The 17,978-nt window shown below is 54.4% G+C and overlaps 1 protein-coding gene across 3 annotated transcripts in view; it reads right to left on the bottom strand.

Moving 5' to 3' along the window:
* SCUBE1 (signal peptide, CUB domain and EGF like domain containing 1) overlaps positions 1-16,791 on the bottom strand; it is a gene marked incomplete at its 5' end in the record, with an annotated part of 129,984 nt that extends 113,193 nt beyond the window's left edge. For 2 of the 3 annotated variants that reach the window (XM_081249523.1, XM_081249524.1), the window contains 2 exons: positions 12,892-13,023; positions 16,689-16,776. In XM_081249523.1, coding sequence (XP_081105649.1) covers positions 12,892-13,023; positions 16,689-16,776 — 220 coding nt within the window. Of the gene's footprint in view, positions 1-12,891; positions 13,024-16,688 lie in introns of all 3 variants that reach the window. The other variant, XM_081249522.1, reaches the window with a different exon arrangement.
* Positions 16,792-17,978: the final 1,187 nt, after the last annotated feature.

Genomic DNA, 17,978 nt, shown 5'->3' with positions numbered 1-17,978 from the left:
CTTAGTATGATATTCTCTAGGTCCATCCATGTTGCTGCAAATGGCATTATTTCATTCTTTTTTATGGCTGAGTAATATTCGTGTGTGTGTGTGTGTGTGTGTGTGTGTGTGTGTGTGTGTGTCTCTCTCTCTCTCTCTCTCTCTCTCACATCTTCTAAACCAATTGTCTGTTGACAGGTATTTGAGTTGTCTCCATGTCTTGGCTATTGTAAATAGTGCTGCTATGAACACTGGGGTGCATGTATCTTTTTGAATTAGAGTTTTCATCTTTTCTGGATATATGCCCAGGAGTGGGATTGCTAGATCATATAACAGCTCTATTTTTAGTCTTTTAAGGAAACTCCATACTGTTTTCCATAGTGGCTGCACCACCTTACATTCCTACCAACAGTGTAGGAGCGTCCCCTTTCTCCACACCCTCTCCAGCGTTTATTATTTGTAGACTTTTTGATGATGGCCATTCTGACTGGTGTGAGGTGCTACCTCATTGTGGTTTTGATTGCATTTCTGATCATTAGTGATCTTGAGCATCTTTTCACGTGCCTGTTGGCCATCCGTATGTCTTCTTTGGGGAAATGTCTATTTAGATCTTCTGCCCATTTTTTGATTGGGTTTTTTGGTTTTTTGTTTTGTTTAGTTTTTTTGATACTGAGTTGTATGAGCTGTTTGTATATTTTGGAAATTAAGCCCTTGTTGGTCACATCATTTGCAAATATTTTCTCCCATTCCATACATTGTCTTTTCATTTTGTTTATGGTTTCCTTTGCTGTGTAAGAGCTTTTAAGTTGGGTTAGGTCTCATTTGTTTATTTTTGCTTTTATTTTTTTTGCCTCGGGAGACTGATCTAGGTATTCACTCTTAAAGGACTGTTTTGAGTTGGATTGTGCCCCCCCAAAAGATGTGTTGATGTCCTAACCCTCAGTACTTGTGAATGTGACTTGATTTGGAAATAGGATCTTTGCAGATGTAATCAAATTTTAGGTAAGGTTGTAGAGGAGTAGGGTGGGCCTAAACCAGTGACTGGTGTTCTTATGAGAAGGAAATTTGGATATAGACACACAGAGAGGATGTTAGGACAGAAAGGAGAAAACCATGTGAAAACACAGACATACAGAGGGAAGACGGCCACAGGACCACAGAAGCAGAGATCGGAGTGATGAAGCTGTGTGGAAAGCAGGTGTGACTGCTGATTCCATTTTTTTTTTTGCGGTACACGGGCCTCTCACTGTTGTGGCCTCTCCCACTGTGGAGCACAGGCTCCGGACGCACAGTCTCAGCGGCCATGGCTCACGGGCCCAGCCGCCCTGCGGCATGTGGGATCCTCCCAGACCGGGGCATGAACCCGTGTCCCCTGCATTGGCAGGCGGACTCTCAACCACTGCGCCACCAGGGAAGCCCTGCTGATTCCATTTTACTGATGCCGAGAACGAGGCCCAGCATGGCTGAGGGCCTTGTCTTCAGGCCTCCAGCCAGGGGCTGCGTTCAGACGCAGGCTCTATTCCCGTTGGAGCCACATCCTCGGGGTGCATGCGGTGAATACTTATAAAAAGTGCTTCATGCTCCAAAAAGTTATCAAGGAGAAAAGGTGGGGAGGAGATGTCACGTGCATCATTGCTTTTATTTCCAAGGTCCGTACCTGCCCTTGAGGTTGAGGGGCAGTGACAGCGATGGTTCATACCAGAGAAAGCGGGCAGGACAAAAAATCTGACCTGAATGCTAAGGATGAGAAGTCTCAACAGCTCGCCTTAAACATCCCTGCTTCTTCTCCAGCTTGGATTTTTTTTTTTTAATGAGAACTCAATTCCCGACAGAAAACAGCTTCCAACATCCAATAGAGCAGAGAAAAACAACACGGGGAGCTGCTCATTATGGGATTTTAAAAGGTCAGGCAGTTCCACTTTTCCTATATTAAAATGGCAGCAGGCACACACGATCCCACAGCTGTGGTTATGTGCCAGCAACACTGGTAAGGACTCGAGTGGGATGAGTGTGGTTTTCTTCATTTAATTCAAAACTGATTCTTGCTGCCCCATAAAATATATATCTACTCTGTAGTGCCTATAAGAGATTCTACTACAACGAGTCAGAGATTCTTCTAATTTTAATACTACTTAGGGCATTTTAGTCCTAAAAATAAGACTGACCGGAAAGGTTCTCAAAATGAGGATTTTTAAAGCATCTCACTCCCCACTATCAGAGATCACTACCAAAAATATCTTCGTGTTTCCCCTTGAAATTGGCATTTTTCTCAAAATTCCTTGCAGATAGTGGAGACCAAATGCTCTAACAAAGAGCCCTTCCCTGGCTGGGCGCTTGCACGACTTCTCCTTTGTCTGGGGGCTTTAGGAAAAACCGTGCACTCCTTAGATCAGGCAACCATTCTGGGAGAGATGTATGGCTTAGGAAGTTGAGTCCTTATTGGTGAATAAATCTTAATCCAGTTTGTTGGCTAATTACATTCGCGGGAAGAAGGTAGTTTCGCAGGGCCGCCTAGCAGGAAGGATTAAGCCTCCCCCCCCCCACCCCGTCGCCACTGGCACAGGGTTAAGCTCTGGGTTTGTAATGACTGAGTAATGAGACCCGCTCTCGGTGGACCCCTGGCATCCATCGATCAGGTTTCCCTTCTGCTGAGACAATGCCAGAAGTGGGCCCAGCAGTTAATTATGGGAAAGGTCAAAGGTCATGCAAAACCAACACAAATCTATATACTTTTTCATTCCTAACTGCACACAATGACCATGGCTCAGCCAGAGGGTGGGAAGGTCCTCCCCCCAGCCAACCCATGATCCAAGGTAACCATGGGGTCTGAGCTGCTGGCTGACCTCTCCCAGTGGCCCGGACGGCTTCGGGCCTCCTCCACGCTTCTGCCTGCGCTGTTCCCTCTGCCCAGAGCTTCTTCCCCTTCACAGACACCTACACCCTCTGCAGACTGAGCCCCAGCATCAGCTCCTCCCTGAAGCTTTGCAGATGCCCTGGCAGACGGGGTTCCTCCCCACCCTCTGGACGCCACGGCCCCCTGAACGGACACTATCACTGCTCTCACTTGCGATGTATGTGTCCTTCGGGGCTGTGAGTGCCACGGGGCGAGAAGTGTGTCCTGTTCAGCTGCAGGCTCAGCAGTAGCACGGTGTCTCCTCAAAAGTCTGCTCGGCATTGAACGAATGAGTAGCCATCTTGATTGGAGCCTCCGTGGACGTGTGAGACCGTAGGCAGGCCCTTTGCTATGAGCACCCTGAGAAGTGGGTACCAACATCTTTTTTTGACAGCAAGGGAAGCCAAGGCTCAGAGGTGTTACCTGCCCTGCCCAAGGTCACACAGCTAATACACGTGGAGCCAGGAAGTGAGCCAGGCTCCCTGACTTCGGAGGATGCTGTCTCAGGCACACAGGGCCACGTTTCGTAGGAAGTCTCCAGAAAAGCCACAACTATTGAGACAGAAAGCAGATTAGTGGTTTCTGGGGACTGGGGGGCTGGGGGTTGATGGCTAAGGGGTACAGGGTTTCTTTCTGGAGTCATGAAAAGGGCCTAAAGTTGATTTCGGTGACGGATACACAACTCTGTCAATACTGAATCGTATACTTTAAGTGGGTGCATTGTATCATTGCATATATATCACTGCATATATATCATTGGATCATGTCTCAACACAGCTGTTTCTCTAAGTTAACTCTCTCGGCACTCTCATCCACCATGCTGGCGAGTCTCTGGGGCTCTGCTGCGGTGCAGATGCTCACCTTGGACTGACCTCGAATGCCACTTGCCCAGTGCGGGCTCAAGGTGGGCTTTGTGGTTCCCAAGTAATAGGCAGGACTGGCCTAGCAAACCCAAAGTACCAGTTAATTACTCCTTTTCTCCCTCCAAAGCACCCTGGACCCTTCACTGGGGGCTGTCCCCAGGCTCCGACATCAGGCCTGGTGGGTACCGAAGCACCCTGGTTGGCAGAGAGCTCACCTATCCAAGTGGTCAAGAAGGAAGTGAGGAGGGGCCCCAGGAGGCTGCTAGCCCAGAGCTGAGGCTCCCACCACTCTCCCACCGGGCAGAGGCATGGTTATTCTCCCACCCGCTGAGCAAACTGCAGGCTCAGAGGGGCTGTTCCACGGGCCCAACCCCCTTGGAACTCAACAGGAGGATCATCAGAAACACAGTTGCCTGAAAGCCTGAGCCGCCACTTGGAATGGGTAAGCTGGGGTCCTAGAGCTCCACTGATGCGCCCCTGGATTTGATAAAGGGGTAATCGAGCCCAGAGAGGGGGACTGCGGAGCTAACGTATCAGCAGGTTGAGGCTGACAGCAACTTGAACCAAGACTCCCAGCTCAGGCGTCTTCCCCTAACCTCACAGGCCGCCCTCTGTGCTCCAGCAGCAGGGGCCTGAGCTGCCCTGGTGCAGTTTGATTTCATTCTCTTTCTCTCCAAATCCCCAGTGGGGTTTCTCTTTAACGACAATAAGAGCAGGGACAGCTCCCCACCCCCCACCTTCTAATGGCAGGTGGCTAAACCCTTACTATAGGCCAAGTAGGAAGGGCTTAACTTCTCTCATCACAGAAAGAGAAACTGAGGCTCAGAGAGCTGAAGTGACTCGCGCAAGACCGCCCAGCTAGTAAGTGGCAAAGCCCAAACTGGAAGAAGCCAGGCAGGCTGGTTCCAGACTCCACCATCCTAACCTGGACACAATCACCTGAAGAATTCCCCACATCTCCGTGAATAGGGAGCCAGGGCCCACGGTCCTCGCTGAGGATCAAGCCACCTCCCCGACTTCTTCCCTCCTATACCAGCACCTTCCCCGTCCCGGCCCCTCGCCCTCAGCCCAGACCCTGGCCACGAGGAGCCGCCAGCCTAGAGGGGGAGGGTGACCCAGAGACAGACGAACATCTCACGCAGGGACAGCCTTGCCGCCAGCGCTCCGGCCGGGCCAGGCCTGCCTTTGGGGCTGTCAGTGGGAAGGGACAGGCGGCTCACAGTCCAGCTGGAGCCCCCCTGGAACCCCTACAGACTTAGCCCACACTGTGTGCCACCATGGCAAGGAGCACACTGAAGACAGAGCTGCCCGCTGCAGGGGTCCAAAGGGGCCTGGGATGTCCTGGCCCCAGCCCTGAACTCTGCAGTCAGCACACTAAGGCCTAAGAGGTCCACAGACCTGCCCAAGGTCACACAGGTTGGCACCCAGGTCTCCAGGGACCTACAGTCAGCTCTACTCCCCTCGACTCAAGGGGCAGGAGGCCCAGACAGAGGCAGGGGGGCTCCGGGAGAGAGGGTGCATCTCGGAGCCCGCGGAGGGAGCGGGGCTGAGCCACAGCAGCAGCCGTAATTAACAGGCCAGAAGTCCAAGCCGGCCAGATGGGGTTTTACACTCTCTCCTCCCAGGGGCTGCAGCCCTGGCGCATCTGGAGGACCCCCTCCAAGTACCCTCCGAGACCCCCTGACCTTGCCTGCACACACAAGCCCTCTGGTCCTCTTTGTCTCAAGGCCTTTGGGGAAGGCTGCCATCCACTTCAGTAGCATTCAAAGGCCAACAGGCCCGTGGTTTATTTTCTTAGAAATAATGGTTTTTTCTGGTTAGCATTCCTCCAATGGAAAAACAAATGCAGCCACTGTAATAAGAAGCGGCCAAGAGGAAGCTAGAGGGCCTGGAGGAAGGGGCCGAGAGAGGCCTGCTGCCTGGGGAGCTTGGAGATGAGGGGAGGGGGTGGGGGCAGAGTCCCTCTAACCCTAGGAGAAATGGGGATTTAGAGAAAAAAGAAAGCTCGACGTGCAGGCCCTGGTGCTGTCTTCAACGCACTCTCACATATGGTGAGGTGGCTTTCCCTCCCCCAACCCCACTCCAACGCACATTCTGTGAGGCAGGTGCCATTGCTCCCGTTTGATGGGTAAGGAACCAGGTCTCAGGAAGGTTAAGTCACTTGCTGGACTTACTGAGTCGGCAAGGACAAAAACAGGCCTCTGCATCCTTGCTACAGACAATCCTGTGGAGCATCAGAGCTGGAAGGAACGCCAGAGACCCGCTCTGCTTTCCTAACTTAGCCCAGATGACACCTCTCCAGGGAGCCCTCTCAAACTCCCCCCTCCCCAGGCAGAGATATGCGCCCTCTCTCTCGTCCTCACCCCCACTGAGTCTGGTCTGTATTTCCATTGCTGTACTATCCACGCGCTGTTATGATCACGTCTTTCCCAATCTGTCTCTCCCCTAACCAGGGAGGTCAGGAAAACGCCTTGGCCCCAGCACCAAGTTTGGCACAGAGTAGGTACTCAGTGAACATTCTTGACACTAAACTGTATCTAGTCCAGTGGACACATTTTACGCACGGGCAAACTGAGCCTGAGGGAGCCAAACACCTCCAATGCTTAAACGCCAACGATTCGAGCTTTCAAGTTTTCCTTCCAGAAATGGACATGGACTCCAAGAAGCCTAAACTCTGCAGCAGATCTGGGACCAGCTGTAAGCAGCGCTGCCTAATTGCTAGTTGACAGCAGCCTGGAATTTTAAGTCACATCCAATTTCTTCCTGCCCGCTGGTCTGCTGGACTCGAGCGCTTTCATCTTCAGCAGGGCACACATTAGCATGCATAATTGCACGTTTTAAGACTTGAAGAAGAATTTCCCCTCCTCCCCGCTCCCAGCCCACCTCCTACTGCCCTTTCCTGGCCTCCCAGAGAGCAGAATTTTATCTGGGGTCTCAATACAGTGTGTAATAATGATGATGAAAATGACTGAATAAGCTCATAGACATTATTCCCTCAGAAGGCCAATTGGTCTTAAGATTTTTTTTCTGATGTTAAACTAAATGGATCACTGTATGTGTTATTAGGAGTTTTGTTAAAACACTTAATAGCATGCCCTGTAATCTACCTAACTTCAGTGACTGACAAGTAGACCCTGGGGATATAAAGTTCAGGAAGTGACTATTTACATTCATTACATACATGCTAGTTTTGTGATCTCTGATGCCCATAAGGTTGTCATGTTTTTCCTTTTCACAAAAAAGGGAAAATAGTAATATATTTGATATACAGTGGCCCAAACAAAAAGTTATTTCCCTCCAGAGTTTTAATTATAACATTTTGGAAAAGGCCTGAGCTGGAACATGCAAGTGGAATAAACCACTTGAATAAATGGTCTAAAAAATTAAGTACACATAGAAGGGGTGATGTGCACTGCTGGTTCAGACTAAACAGTGATTATCAAGAGGGTCTCAGTTATTTAAACACGCCATATGAGGGTGGTTTTCTCCACGTTTGGGGCCTGGTCCTGATTATAAATGAGAGCTTTTAATTAAGATTAGTAAGACCCAATTCAGGCTATAATTTGGTCCTTTTCCTTAGCGAATGTCTATGAAAACAAAGCAATTAAGGTTAAATGAGTTGAAGCATTTAAAGGGGATGAAATGCCCCTTCCTTGTCCCCGGTCTGCCCCCTCGGCAGAAAGAGTACACACAGGACCAACTAATTCAGACCAGGAGGCCAGTGCAGGGCTGGCCCTGGCGGCCCCCTAAAGGCCCATGCACAAGGCGCCTGGTGAGGGGGAATATAGCAGCTTAGCTAAACGAAGAGGGATGGGGAAATAGAATGTGCAAAGGCCCTGGGGTAGGAAGGAGCTGGCAAGTTTGAGGAGCTATAGATAAAGACAGTGATGCTGGGGTGGGGTTAGAGAGGAAAGGAGAGAGAATGACAGCAGTTCAAAGTGGTTAGCTGAGCGGGTATCTCCCAGCTATCAGGGCTCATAGGGCCTGGCTCACAGGAGCTGATGGCAGTGAGGGGAGGTGTGAAAGGGTCTCCCCAGCCCCCTCTAACACTCCATAGCTAAGGAACTCCTCCCACTGCATTCAAACAGGCTTATGGGGGCCTGGAACACTGCTGGGACCCCACCGCTGACCTGGGTTGGAATCCAGGCCCTGCTGTCTCTCAGCTGGGTGACGTGGTTAGAGACTGACCTCCCTGGGCCCAATTTCCTCAACCTAATTCTGCCACGGGTCCCCACCAGATATCCTTGGACTAATCCCTTCCCCTCTCAGGCCTCAGCTTCCTCATCTATAAAACCTTCAAAGCTTGGGAGGCTCGGACTTACCTGGTGGCGCAGTGGTTAAGAATCCGCCTGCCAATGAAGGGGACACGGGTTCGAGCCCTGGTCCGGGAAGATCCCACATGCTGCGGAGCAACTAAGCCCGTGCGCCACAACTACTAAGCCTGTGCTCTAGAGCCCGTGAGCCACAACTACAGAGCCCTCGTGCCACGACTACTGAAGCCCGCGCGCCTAGAGCCCGTGCTCCGCGACAAGAGAAGCCACCGCAGTGAGAAGCCCCCTCATCACAACGAAGAGTAGCCCCGGGTCGCTGCAACTAGAGAAAGCCCGCGCGCAGCAACTAAGACCCAACACCGCCAAAAATAAAATAAATTAATTAATTAAAAACAAAACAAAAAGCCCCACAAAGTTTGGGAGGCTCTGGGAGGCCTTTCCTGATATCCCAGAGATTGATAAGGGTCATTCACTGCCCACCAACACCAGCTCTGGGCCCAACCCTGAGTGAAGTCACATAGGTCATCACAACCCAGTGTGACAGGAGCTCTGAAGGAAGGATGCTCACAGGTGACAGCTGACCTGTTTGGGGCATCAGGGAAGGCTTCCTGGAGGAGGTGACTGCTGGGACTCATCCATCGACCCTTTCACCCAACAGAGGCCTTCTAAGCCCTGCGCCAGGCCTGGTGCTGGGTTCTAGGGGTCAGAGCTGAACAGGTGACAGACCCTGCCTTGGAGAAGCCCACATTCCAGGAGGAGACATGGGAAACATCAACGTAGTGCGACGTGGGCTAAACGAAGGCTGTATGGGCCTGGGGAGGGCAACAAATGGGGCGGTCATCTGTAAAACCTGGGGGCTGCCCTGGAGGCCCGGTAAGAGTTCACTCCAGCTCTGCACGTCCATGAGTTTACCTCGAGCAACTTCAGATCCTGTCCATGAACTTCAGATCATCGAGAAAACACTGATTTATCCTCAGCTTTGCTCAGGGTCTTTCCCAATGTCTGAGGCACCTCACTCTGGCTACAGCAAGCCCCCTGCCAGCGTTAAGCTGACCACATGTGGCCCCAGGCTGCTCCCTGGACACACAGTGGCTGCACACGTGGAAGTCCCATCATCATCACACGTGAACTGGCCACGTGGCAAGATGGCCTTGAAGGCGTGTGAGAAATCGTCCCCGGAAGGGGGTTCCGGCTGCTTCAGGTGCCAGGTTTGCTAAAGGGTTTTCCTCAAGCAGCAGGAGTTTCAAGGCAACACAGTGAAGGGTACGAAAGGCTCATCACTCAGTCCCACATGGCGGGGCCATAGGCTGATTTCATCCTGGGGAGAGCTAGGGAGGCTGTGGAGGCCATATTCTCTGGACCTGCTTTGCTGAGAATCTGTCCTCTGTGTTTACCACAGTAAACAGCAAAGTCTATCAGATCTCTAGGACAAGGCAGCTCATTTCCTCCCAGACTCCAGCCCCAGGCTCTGCAAAACCCACACCAGCTCAGGACCTGCAGATAAAGGGGCCCAGGGAGGGAAAGCAGGTTTCCTCTAAAGTAGAAATGGCTGTCTGGAGGGTCCGGTGATGGATTATTGACGTCTGCTAGGGGAGAAGGCGGCAGCATACTATTCGCCCATCCTGGAGGAGGGTTAGTAGAACAAAGGAAAGCCTTCTGTCACTCGTATCTTTTATTGCACATTCTTGGTAAATGGTCATCTGTGAATGGCACACACGTCTGTATGTCTCTGTGGGGATATGGATATATGCATACGGTTTATCCGAATAGTCAATGAACCAGAACACCCCATCTCCCGGCTGGGAGTTGTTGGGAAGACAAGGCTTCACCCCTTTCATATACTGGACAACATTACGATCATCGATATCATCAACAACTTCATCTTCATCATCAATGTCACTATCATCAGCATCATCACTGTTAGCATCACCATTAGTACCACCGTCACCACCATCATTATCCCAGTAACAGCAGCTAATGCTTATTCGGTGTGTCCTCTGTGTCAGGCTCTGTTCACATGCTTTATATACATTAATTCACTTAATTCTCACACCATCTTTAGGAGGTAGGACCATTATTATCTCTATTTCACAAATAAACAAAAGAAGGTCTAGGAACTTGTCCAGGCTACACAGGCAGGATTTAAACCCAAGCAGTCTGGCTCCAAAGGCCATGCTTTAACCGCTATGTGTTCAACTGAATACTGACCGTTCATTCCCTCTTCTCAGAACAGAGAGCCCCAGATAGCAATAATTGTGTGCAGAAATGGCAGCGCGGAGAAACGGGCCCACCCAACCTGGGCTCTAGTCCCAACTCAGACAAGACCCCTGCCTTCTCACGCCTCCATTTCTCCACCTGTGAGCCAGGAAGTGAACACCTGGATGATCCCCAGGCCCTTTAGGCAACTACTGCCCGGGCCTGCAAGCCCCTCCAGATTCCATAGCCTCCAGAAATCTCTGCAAGGTCCTCCTGGGGAAGCCAGTGGGGGTCCGCAGGCCCACGGGTGAGCACTCCAGCAGGCTCCACCAGTTCTGACCGATGGCTGTAGGGGGGTCCCCCAGGATGAGAAAACCTCAGTGCGGGTGGGACAGTGTCCACTCAGGTCCCCAGAACCCACAGCAGCGCTCATTCACAGAGTGCTTCGGGAGCAAGTGGCCAAACGGCCCCTCCTTCGGCTCCTGGCGGTTGCTCTCCAGGCTGTTCACACGGCAGCTCAACAGCTGCCGATTTACCGCCCGTACAATCCTCACCTGTTCCTTAAGAATTTCCACTGATACATAATTTCAGCTCATGCACCCCGACTAGACTTGAAGCTCCTTTAGGGGAGGGACCAGGTTGCACCATAACTATCACCTCTGAGGTATACAGCAGTGGGCGATTTTCAAAGGTCTTCGCCATACATGATGTCATTTGAGCCTAAAACCACTGTGAGAGGTGGTGAGAACAGATGATGATGATGATGACAGTGCAGGTAGTGGTACCTTCCCCTGTATGTTGAGCACGTACTATATACTGAGTACCTACTGTGGGCCAGGCACTGAGGCTGGCAGGGCCCTGGTATGCTACACAGTGTGTCATTCAATCTTCAGGATGCCCTGAAGATTCATTAGGAATTAACCAGGACATAAAGGGAGGGAAAGGAGCTCCCAGAAGGGGGAAAACCTGAGCTGGGTCTCAGAAACACGGACTGGCCTGGTATATATATGTGTGGCCAGGGCATAGGGCCTTCTGCGTTTCAGGAAGTGAGGGCAGAGGCCAGAGCCAGGCTGGAGAGACAGGGCTCCTGGCAGTCCCTGAAGCACATTCACAAGCCTCATTCTCTTTTATCCTCACACTGAGGACATCAGGCCCCTGGAGCCAGTGTGACCCCCAACCTGGGCTCAAGCAGACTGGAAAGCTGGAGCTGGACTCTGCAGGACTTCTGGGCAACAGGTAGGACACAAAGCATGGGCATCCTGGGCAGGGGACAGCAGGAGGTGACCTAAGGAGCTGGGCTGGAGGAGGAACAGGCTGGGTCAGTGGCTTAAACCGGAAGAGATGGGGGTCACCCTGGGCCCTCCCTGGTCAGAGGGCAGAGCAGAAGGTCAGAAAACAGTTGCACAGAGCCTCACATGTGTCAGTTGGAACCACCAAGCTAACGTCCAGGCCCTGCCAGCAGCCAGCCTGCTCTATCTGCCTCCAGCCTGGCCTCTTTCCAGAGGTCCGTGGGTAGGCGCCAGCTCCCCCCTCCGGCTTCTGGGCCCTAAGCAAGGCCAGGGATGTGGCCAAACCAGGCACGATCCAGGACAGTGTCATCTGTCCAGCACTCAGCCTTAAGTAGATGCCCAACAAATGAGACGGATAAACAATGTCAGCATCCCAAGAAGGCAGAGCCGCGTCTCCTACAAAACCCAGCTCCTGTAAAGCTTTATACAGAAGGAAGAGGCGCCCACCTTGTTCTCAGGTGCCACTTTCCTAACACGAATCTCACACTTTGAAAAAGGAAGCTGGCAGGGCTCAGAGAGAAGATAAGGAGATGCGAGAGAGCCTCGGGTGGGAATTAAGAGACCTGGGTTCGAGTACTGGTCATGCCACTGTGAAACACGGGCACCTTGCAGAAGAGGCTTCTCCAATCTGAGCCTCAGTGTTCCTCATCTGTGAAGTGGGGGCAGACAGGGAAGATTTGGATCCTGATTCTCACCCAGGGGTGCACAGCAGTCATGTAGAGAGCTGTCTCCAGCCCCCTGATGCTGGGCCCTGCCCCAGACCCTCAGAGGCAGAATGACCACACAGACCCTCCTGGACAAATGTTCCCAAAGGTTCTGTCCGGCTTGGAAAGTCCTGGCTCCAAAGACAGCTGAGGCTGCTCTTCCCTCCAACCTTCAGCCTGCTAGGGAGGAGGTTTCGAAGGCCACATGGTCAAACCAGCACCCCAGGTGCAGGGAGGGAAGGCTGGACAGACAGACGGACATGACACAGCCACCAGTCTCTGCCCAAGCTCTCATCCTCAAGACAGAAGACCTGAGCCAGCCCCACAGACGCTGTGGCTGCTACGGCACAGCTCCCTTGGGGAAGCTACAGAGGGTACACGGGTAGCTTCAGATTTGAAACTAGGGACCTTGGTGGGGTCACCCCAGGCCTTTACCCCCACCCCACATCCAGTCAGAGACAGATGGACAAATATATCATTCAGTGCTCCATTTCAATTTCTTTAAAAAAAAAAAAACAACCCGAAGTTTCAAACCCAGGGAGAGCTAAGCACCCCCATGACTCGAATACCTCCTCCAAGGAAGCAACACAGGTTCCCGGGAAGCCCGCAGCCTCCCTCCCAAGGCTGACAGAGGCCGCCTGCAATGACTGTGGCGCCCACGGGTCTGGCTGGAGGGCTGGGCTGGGCTGGGCTCACCTTCACACTGCCTGCCTTCCCCCTTGTAGCCTGGCTTGCAGAGGCATTTGTAGGACTTGGGCGTGTTCTGGCAGATGGCATCGATGTGGCAGTCGTCTGTGCCCTCCGAGCATTCGTCCACGTCGACGGCCCCTGTTGGAGGGGGAACCACGAGTGAGGTGTGGCCTGAAGTGGGCAGCTAGCGTGGGGCAGGGGGTTCCTTCTGTCTCTCGCCCTTCCGTTGATCACCGGGGTAATTAACAGTCACAGCCATCATATGACCACCTGGTGTGACAGGCAGTGACTGGTAGCATCTATGGGGTGGCTACTCTGTGCCAGGCACAACGTTACCAAAATGCCGGGTCTTATTTATTTTCACAACAATTCCAGTAAGTAGAGCTATTCTTCCCACTAAAAAGATGAGAAAACGGAGGCTTAGGAACAGAGCGAGGAAAAGCCTCTCTGTATGTCTTGCTCTCCTCACAAGCATCTCTCCACCCCTCCTCCACTCTCCTTATTCTAGAATTTAGAGCCAGAAGCGTCCTCGGAGGACTTTAAATCCATCCCCTTTGGGTTACAGATGGGGAAACAGAGGCTAGCATGGCGCACTGAGCAGAGGCTAAGCCAGCAGGCCCACGAAGGAGATCTGAACATGGGCCCCACCCAGCCCCTAGGCTGTAGAAATAAAGGATTCTTCACCTGGCCTCCACAGACCCATACCCTCGATGGGGCTAACCGGCCTCATGGATGGTTCCGATCTCCCCATCCTCCCCACCTCGGAAATCTAGGTTCAGTCCTGGTTCTCATACGCCAACTTCCAAATTCAAGTTAAAGTTAGGTTGTGAGGGTTCCTGGCACTCCCCACCTCCTGCCCCCAACACACCCATACACCCATATACATCTTCAGTCGGAACAGCTGTTGGGCAAATAAAGTGGAATAGATTCTGTGTAGCTGTGTATACACCTCCCCCGCCGCCCCCCAGCTCATACAGGGAGAGGACCCTCAGAGCACAGAACAGCATAGCCAGAAAACCATAGCTGTAATCTAGGTTCATTCCTCGGGTTATAAATGAGGAAACTGAGGCCCAGAGAAGTCTGTGGAAGGTCGGTAGCTCATTAGGAGCAGAGCCTGGGCTCTGACTCAGGGAAGCAGGTCCAGAGCTTTTCTACATGCCGTGCTGCTTCCAGCCAGCTATGAACAGGATACAGATGGATGACAGACAGACAGAAGGACCCAGAGGGGAGCACAAGAAACTCTCAGAAGCCGCCCCGAGGGCAGTCACCCAGGGGCAAGCCTGCGGAAGTACTGGAATGCCCTCCTCGCATCATGCCTCTGGCCACACCCTAGCCTGTCTGGCCCTCAAGATCGTCCACTCTGAATTACTCCCCTGAATAGCATCTGGGCTCTAAATCTGCATGGGGGGCCTCTGTGAGAGAACCACTGTCCCCCGCCCAGGACTCTTCCTCCCGTGCCCTAGTCCCCAAGGCCCCAGTCTGCCCCTAAAGGAAGAGAGGCATCAAAAAGAAACACAACAGAATCACCTCCCTGCATGCTCGCGCGCGCGCGCGCACACGCACACGCACACACACACACACACACACACACACACACAAGGTGGCATCCCTTCTCAGGGTGGTTTTATCTGCTCAGGTGAGCAGCCCATCCTCTACAGCTGCCCAGAGGAAGGTGGAACGGGCGCCAGGAGGCAGCCTGTGTAGGAGACCAGAGCCAGCCATCAGATGGCCAGGGGCCAGCAGGAACATCAGGCCAGCAGAACATCCCCCTCTGGAGAAGTGACCACAGAGGGACCCCCGGGAGGGGTAGCACAGCCTCAAGGGCAGGAAGCCAGAGACCAGAGAGGGTCAATGTGCACCTTTCTAGGGGGAGAGGACTGGGGCCGCTTCTGAGACAGGACCAGCAGGGGCAATGGACCACAGATACAGCTCTTCCCACTTCCCAAGGGTCAGTGCACGGTGATGAGGGAGGTAAACTGCCTGGGGCTCTTGTGCCCCTTGTGCCCCCAATCTCACACGTAGGTACGTGTCTTCGTGGGATGGAAATGGATGGATGTCAGCCAAGAGGCAGTGGGGGCGCCTCCCAACACACCTTTTAAACATGTCTTTCGCTGGGTGCTGGGGAGAGGACACGCGAGTTAGAGGACAGAGGGAGAGGAAACACAGGCCATGGGTCCTTGCAGGTTCCCTGGCCACAGTCCTGGCCTGGACAACCCAGCCCAGTCCTCCCATCACACATGCTTGTTTGACATTAGTGGTTTCATAGCACAAGGCTTCCATGGGGTGGGGCTGGGGATGGGGAGTGCAGACAGACACAGCGGAGAGACCAAGAGAGAGGGAGACAGGCGCATACAGGAACAATCAAACAGGGCGGAGGGACCTCAGAGCCCAGGAGAGACACCCACAGACACATGGGGGTGTGGCAGTAGGGACCAGTTTCCCTTGGGGCCAGAGGAAAGACAGCTCGGCTCCAATTGTGGAATAGTTTAAATGGCCCGGCATCCTCACTCAGGGTGTAACTCCCAGGAATAGACTTCCTGCCACCAAACACAGACCTCAGGGAGCCCCACGCAGCAGCCAGAGGGGCTCAGAGAAGCCAGGGAGAGCACAGCAGGGTCTCTCCCCTCCCTCCAAGGAGGGAAAGGAAGGAAGCTCCTCCATGGGACAGGGTCAGATGTGGGAGGAGAGAATGTGTCTTCAGCTTTGCGGGACAGCCCCTTCCAGACACTCGAGAGAGCAGGAGGGGAAGGGGTGGGGAGCAGGGTCCCTGCGAAATCCATGGGGAACTCCCACCTCGCCTCTGCTGCCCGCCCCAACCATGCCCGATGCCTGATGCTCCATGCTGGTTCCCTTCTCCGGTACCTCCTGCCTCTCACTCCTGGACCCCCTCACCGTGTCCGATGTCTGGGCTCCCCTCCCTCTGGTTCCCATTCATTTTCTTTCGTCTGTGTCTTCCCTCAGCCCTCCCCCTCCTGTCTGTCCATCTGTCCATGGCTTTCCAGCCATCCCCATCCTCCTCTCTTTCCCTCTGTCTCGCTCCCTCCTTCCTCCCACAGTTCTCCCCCCTCTTTCTCTGGTGCCTCTCCGCTTGCACCTCTCCTTCTCTCTCTTCCTTCCCATCCCTTAGTCCTGCCCTCACACCTCCCTCTTTTGAGCGTTTACCTTCCTGCTGCTCGTTTGCCTCCTTACTCCCTTCGGTTCCCTCCTTTCCCTCTTTGGTCTTTCTGGTCTCCAGTCTGGTCTCCACTCTTCCAGTCTGTCTTTCTCTGGGGTTTTTTTCCTGTGTCCTTTTGTGTGCCTCCTTTTCTGTCTGTCTGTCTCTCCATCTACAGCCTCCCCCTTCTCTTTCTCTCTGAGTCCGTCCTTTTCCCTTTGCTCACCTCCTCCGGGTCTCCCCTCTGGGCCTCCTGCCGCCCGCGCTCCCGTCTCCCCTGGGGGAGCGCCCGTCTGGCTCCGGGGTCCCCACTCCCTCCCGCCTTCAGGCGGGGAGTGGGGGACGGCGGGGGGCCCTCGGCGGGCCGTCGTGCTTTCTTTCTTCCCCCCGCCCTCGCACTCCCCCCACCCACGGGGCTTCAGCCCACCCCGCCCCATGCTGCGGCCCCGCCAGGCTCTGGGAGCTTCGCTCCGCCCGGGCTGCGGGGAGGGGGCGCCCCGCGCCGGCCGCATAAGTTACTTTGCAAAAAAGGCAGGGCGGGGCGCGGGGCCGCGCGGGCTGTGGCCCTCCCGACGGCGCGGGGCTGGGGGCCCGCCCGGGACCCTGCCGCCGCCGCCGAGCGCCCGCCACCCACCGGCTCAGGGCTTACCTGGGAGCCCGCTGCCCCCCGCCAGCCGCCCGCGCGCGCCCAGGGCGAGCAGCACACACAAGTGCCAGCGCACGGCCGCCGCGCCCATGCTCACTGCGGGCCGGGCCGTGCGTGCGGGCGTGCGGGGCGCGAGGACCCCACCGACCGGCCGCTCGGCGAGCGCTCGCAGCTGCTGGTTCCGCGGCCAACGCTTGGGCTCCCAGTCTCCGAGCCGGCGCGGCTGACGAGCTGACAGCCGCGCGCTCATTGGCCCGCTGCTACCGGGGGCGGGGCTCCGTGAGCGGCCGGCCAATGGGGGCCGGCCTCCAGCCAGCGGGGGGGAGGGGAAGGGAGGGGAGGGGCGGGTCGGGGCGGGGGGGTCGGGCCGGGCGTCTGGGGGCGCCCCCTCCCCTCGGGGCGGGTGGCAGGTGAGGGGTAGGGGCCGGATCACTCGGCCGTGGGGTACGCGGTCTAGGCCAGGCTGGAGCTGCCTCTGAGGCTTCTCCCTCCCTCTGTCCCTGGATCACCGCCCCCCCCACCCGCGCCCCCCAGCCCCTGTCGTCGAGGGTGGCAGCTCCTTTGGGGGCAGTACCCATCACCCCAGAAGCGCGCGCGCGCGCGCGCGCGCGCGCGCGCACACACACACACACACACACACACACACACACACACACACGGGAGAGGAGGGGGTCTGCCAACCCTCCCTCGGAGGTCGAGAAAGGCCCAGCGGCATCCATTTGTAGTGAAAGAGACGCAAACCGCTCAAAGCAGAATTGCCTGTTTGTCCATTCGGTAATGTTTATTGAGCACCTACTGTGTGCCAGTCTCTGGCAATGCAGCGGCGAAGAAGCCAGACAGGAAAAAGTCCTGAAGATCGTTTTAAAAATTTACGTTCAAAACATTGTAAAGCAATTATATTCCAATAAAGATGTTAAAAAAACAAACAAAAAACCCACAAATGAACTATTTACCACTCCCCAAAGGACAATGGCCTACAAATGTGCTTGTCATAGGACTGCCGCAGGATCCACGTCTGGAGGGGCGCCAGGAAAACTCCGTGTCTGCTTTGTGGTCAGTCCTGGCCAGCGCAGCCCATCTTGGGGCTGACCGCTTACCCAGCAAAGTTTGATGCCCACCACCGCCCCCAGCCCCAGAATGCAAGGCCTAGGTCCTCCGAGTGCCACAGCCCGTGGGATAGTGGGCTGGGGGCAGGCAGAGCAAGCATCAGGTCATTCCACCCAAGAATTGCTCTGGCCTGGCCTGGAGTCTACACCTGACTCCTTTGGGACTCAGACCTGAGACCCCTGCCTG

The sequence above is a fragment of the Mesoplodon bidens genome (assembly GCF_964165515.1).
Source record: "Mesoplodon bidens genome assembly, chromosome: 11".
NCBI lineage: Eukaryota > Metazoa > Chordata > Mammalia > Artiodactyla > Ziphiidae > Mesoplodon > Mesoplodon bidens.
Note: the sequence above shows the minus strand (reverse complement) of the source record. Positions and strands in the feature narration are given on the sequence as shown.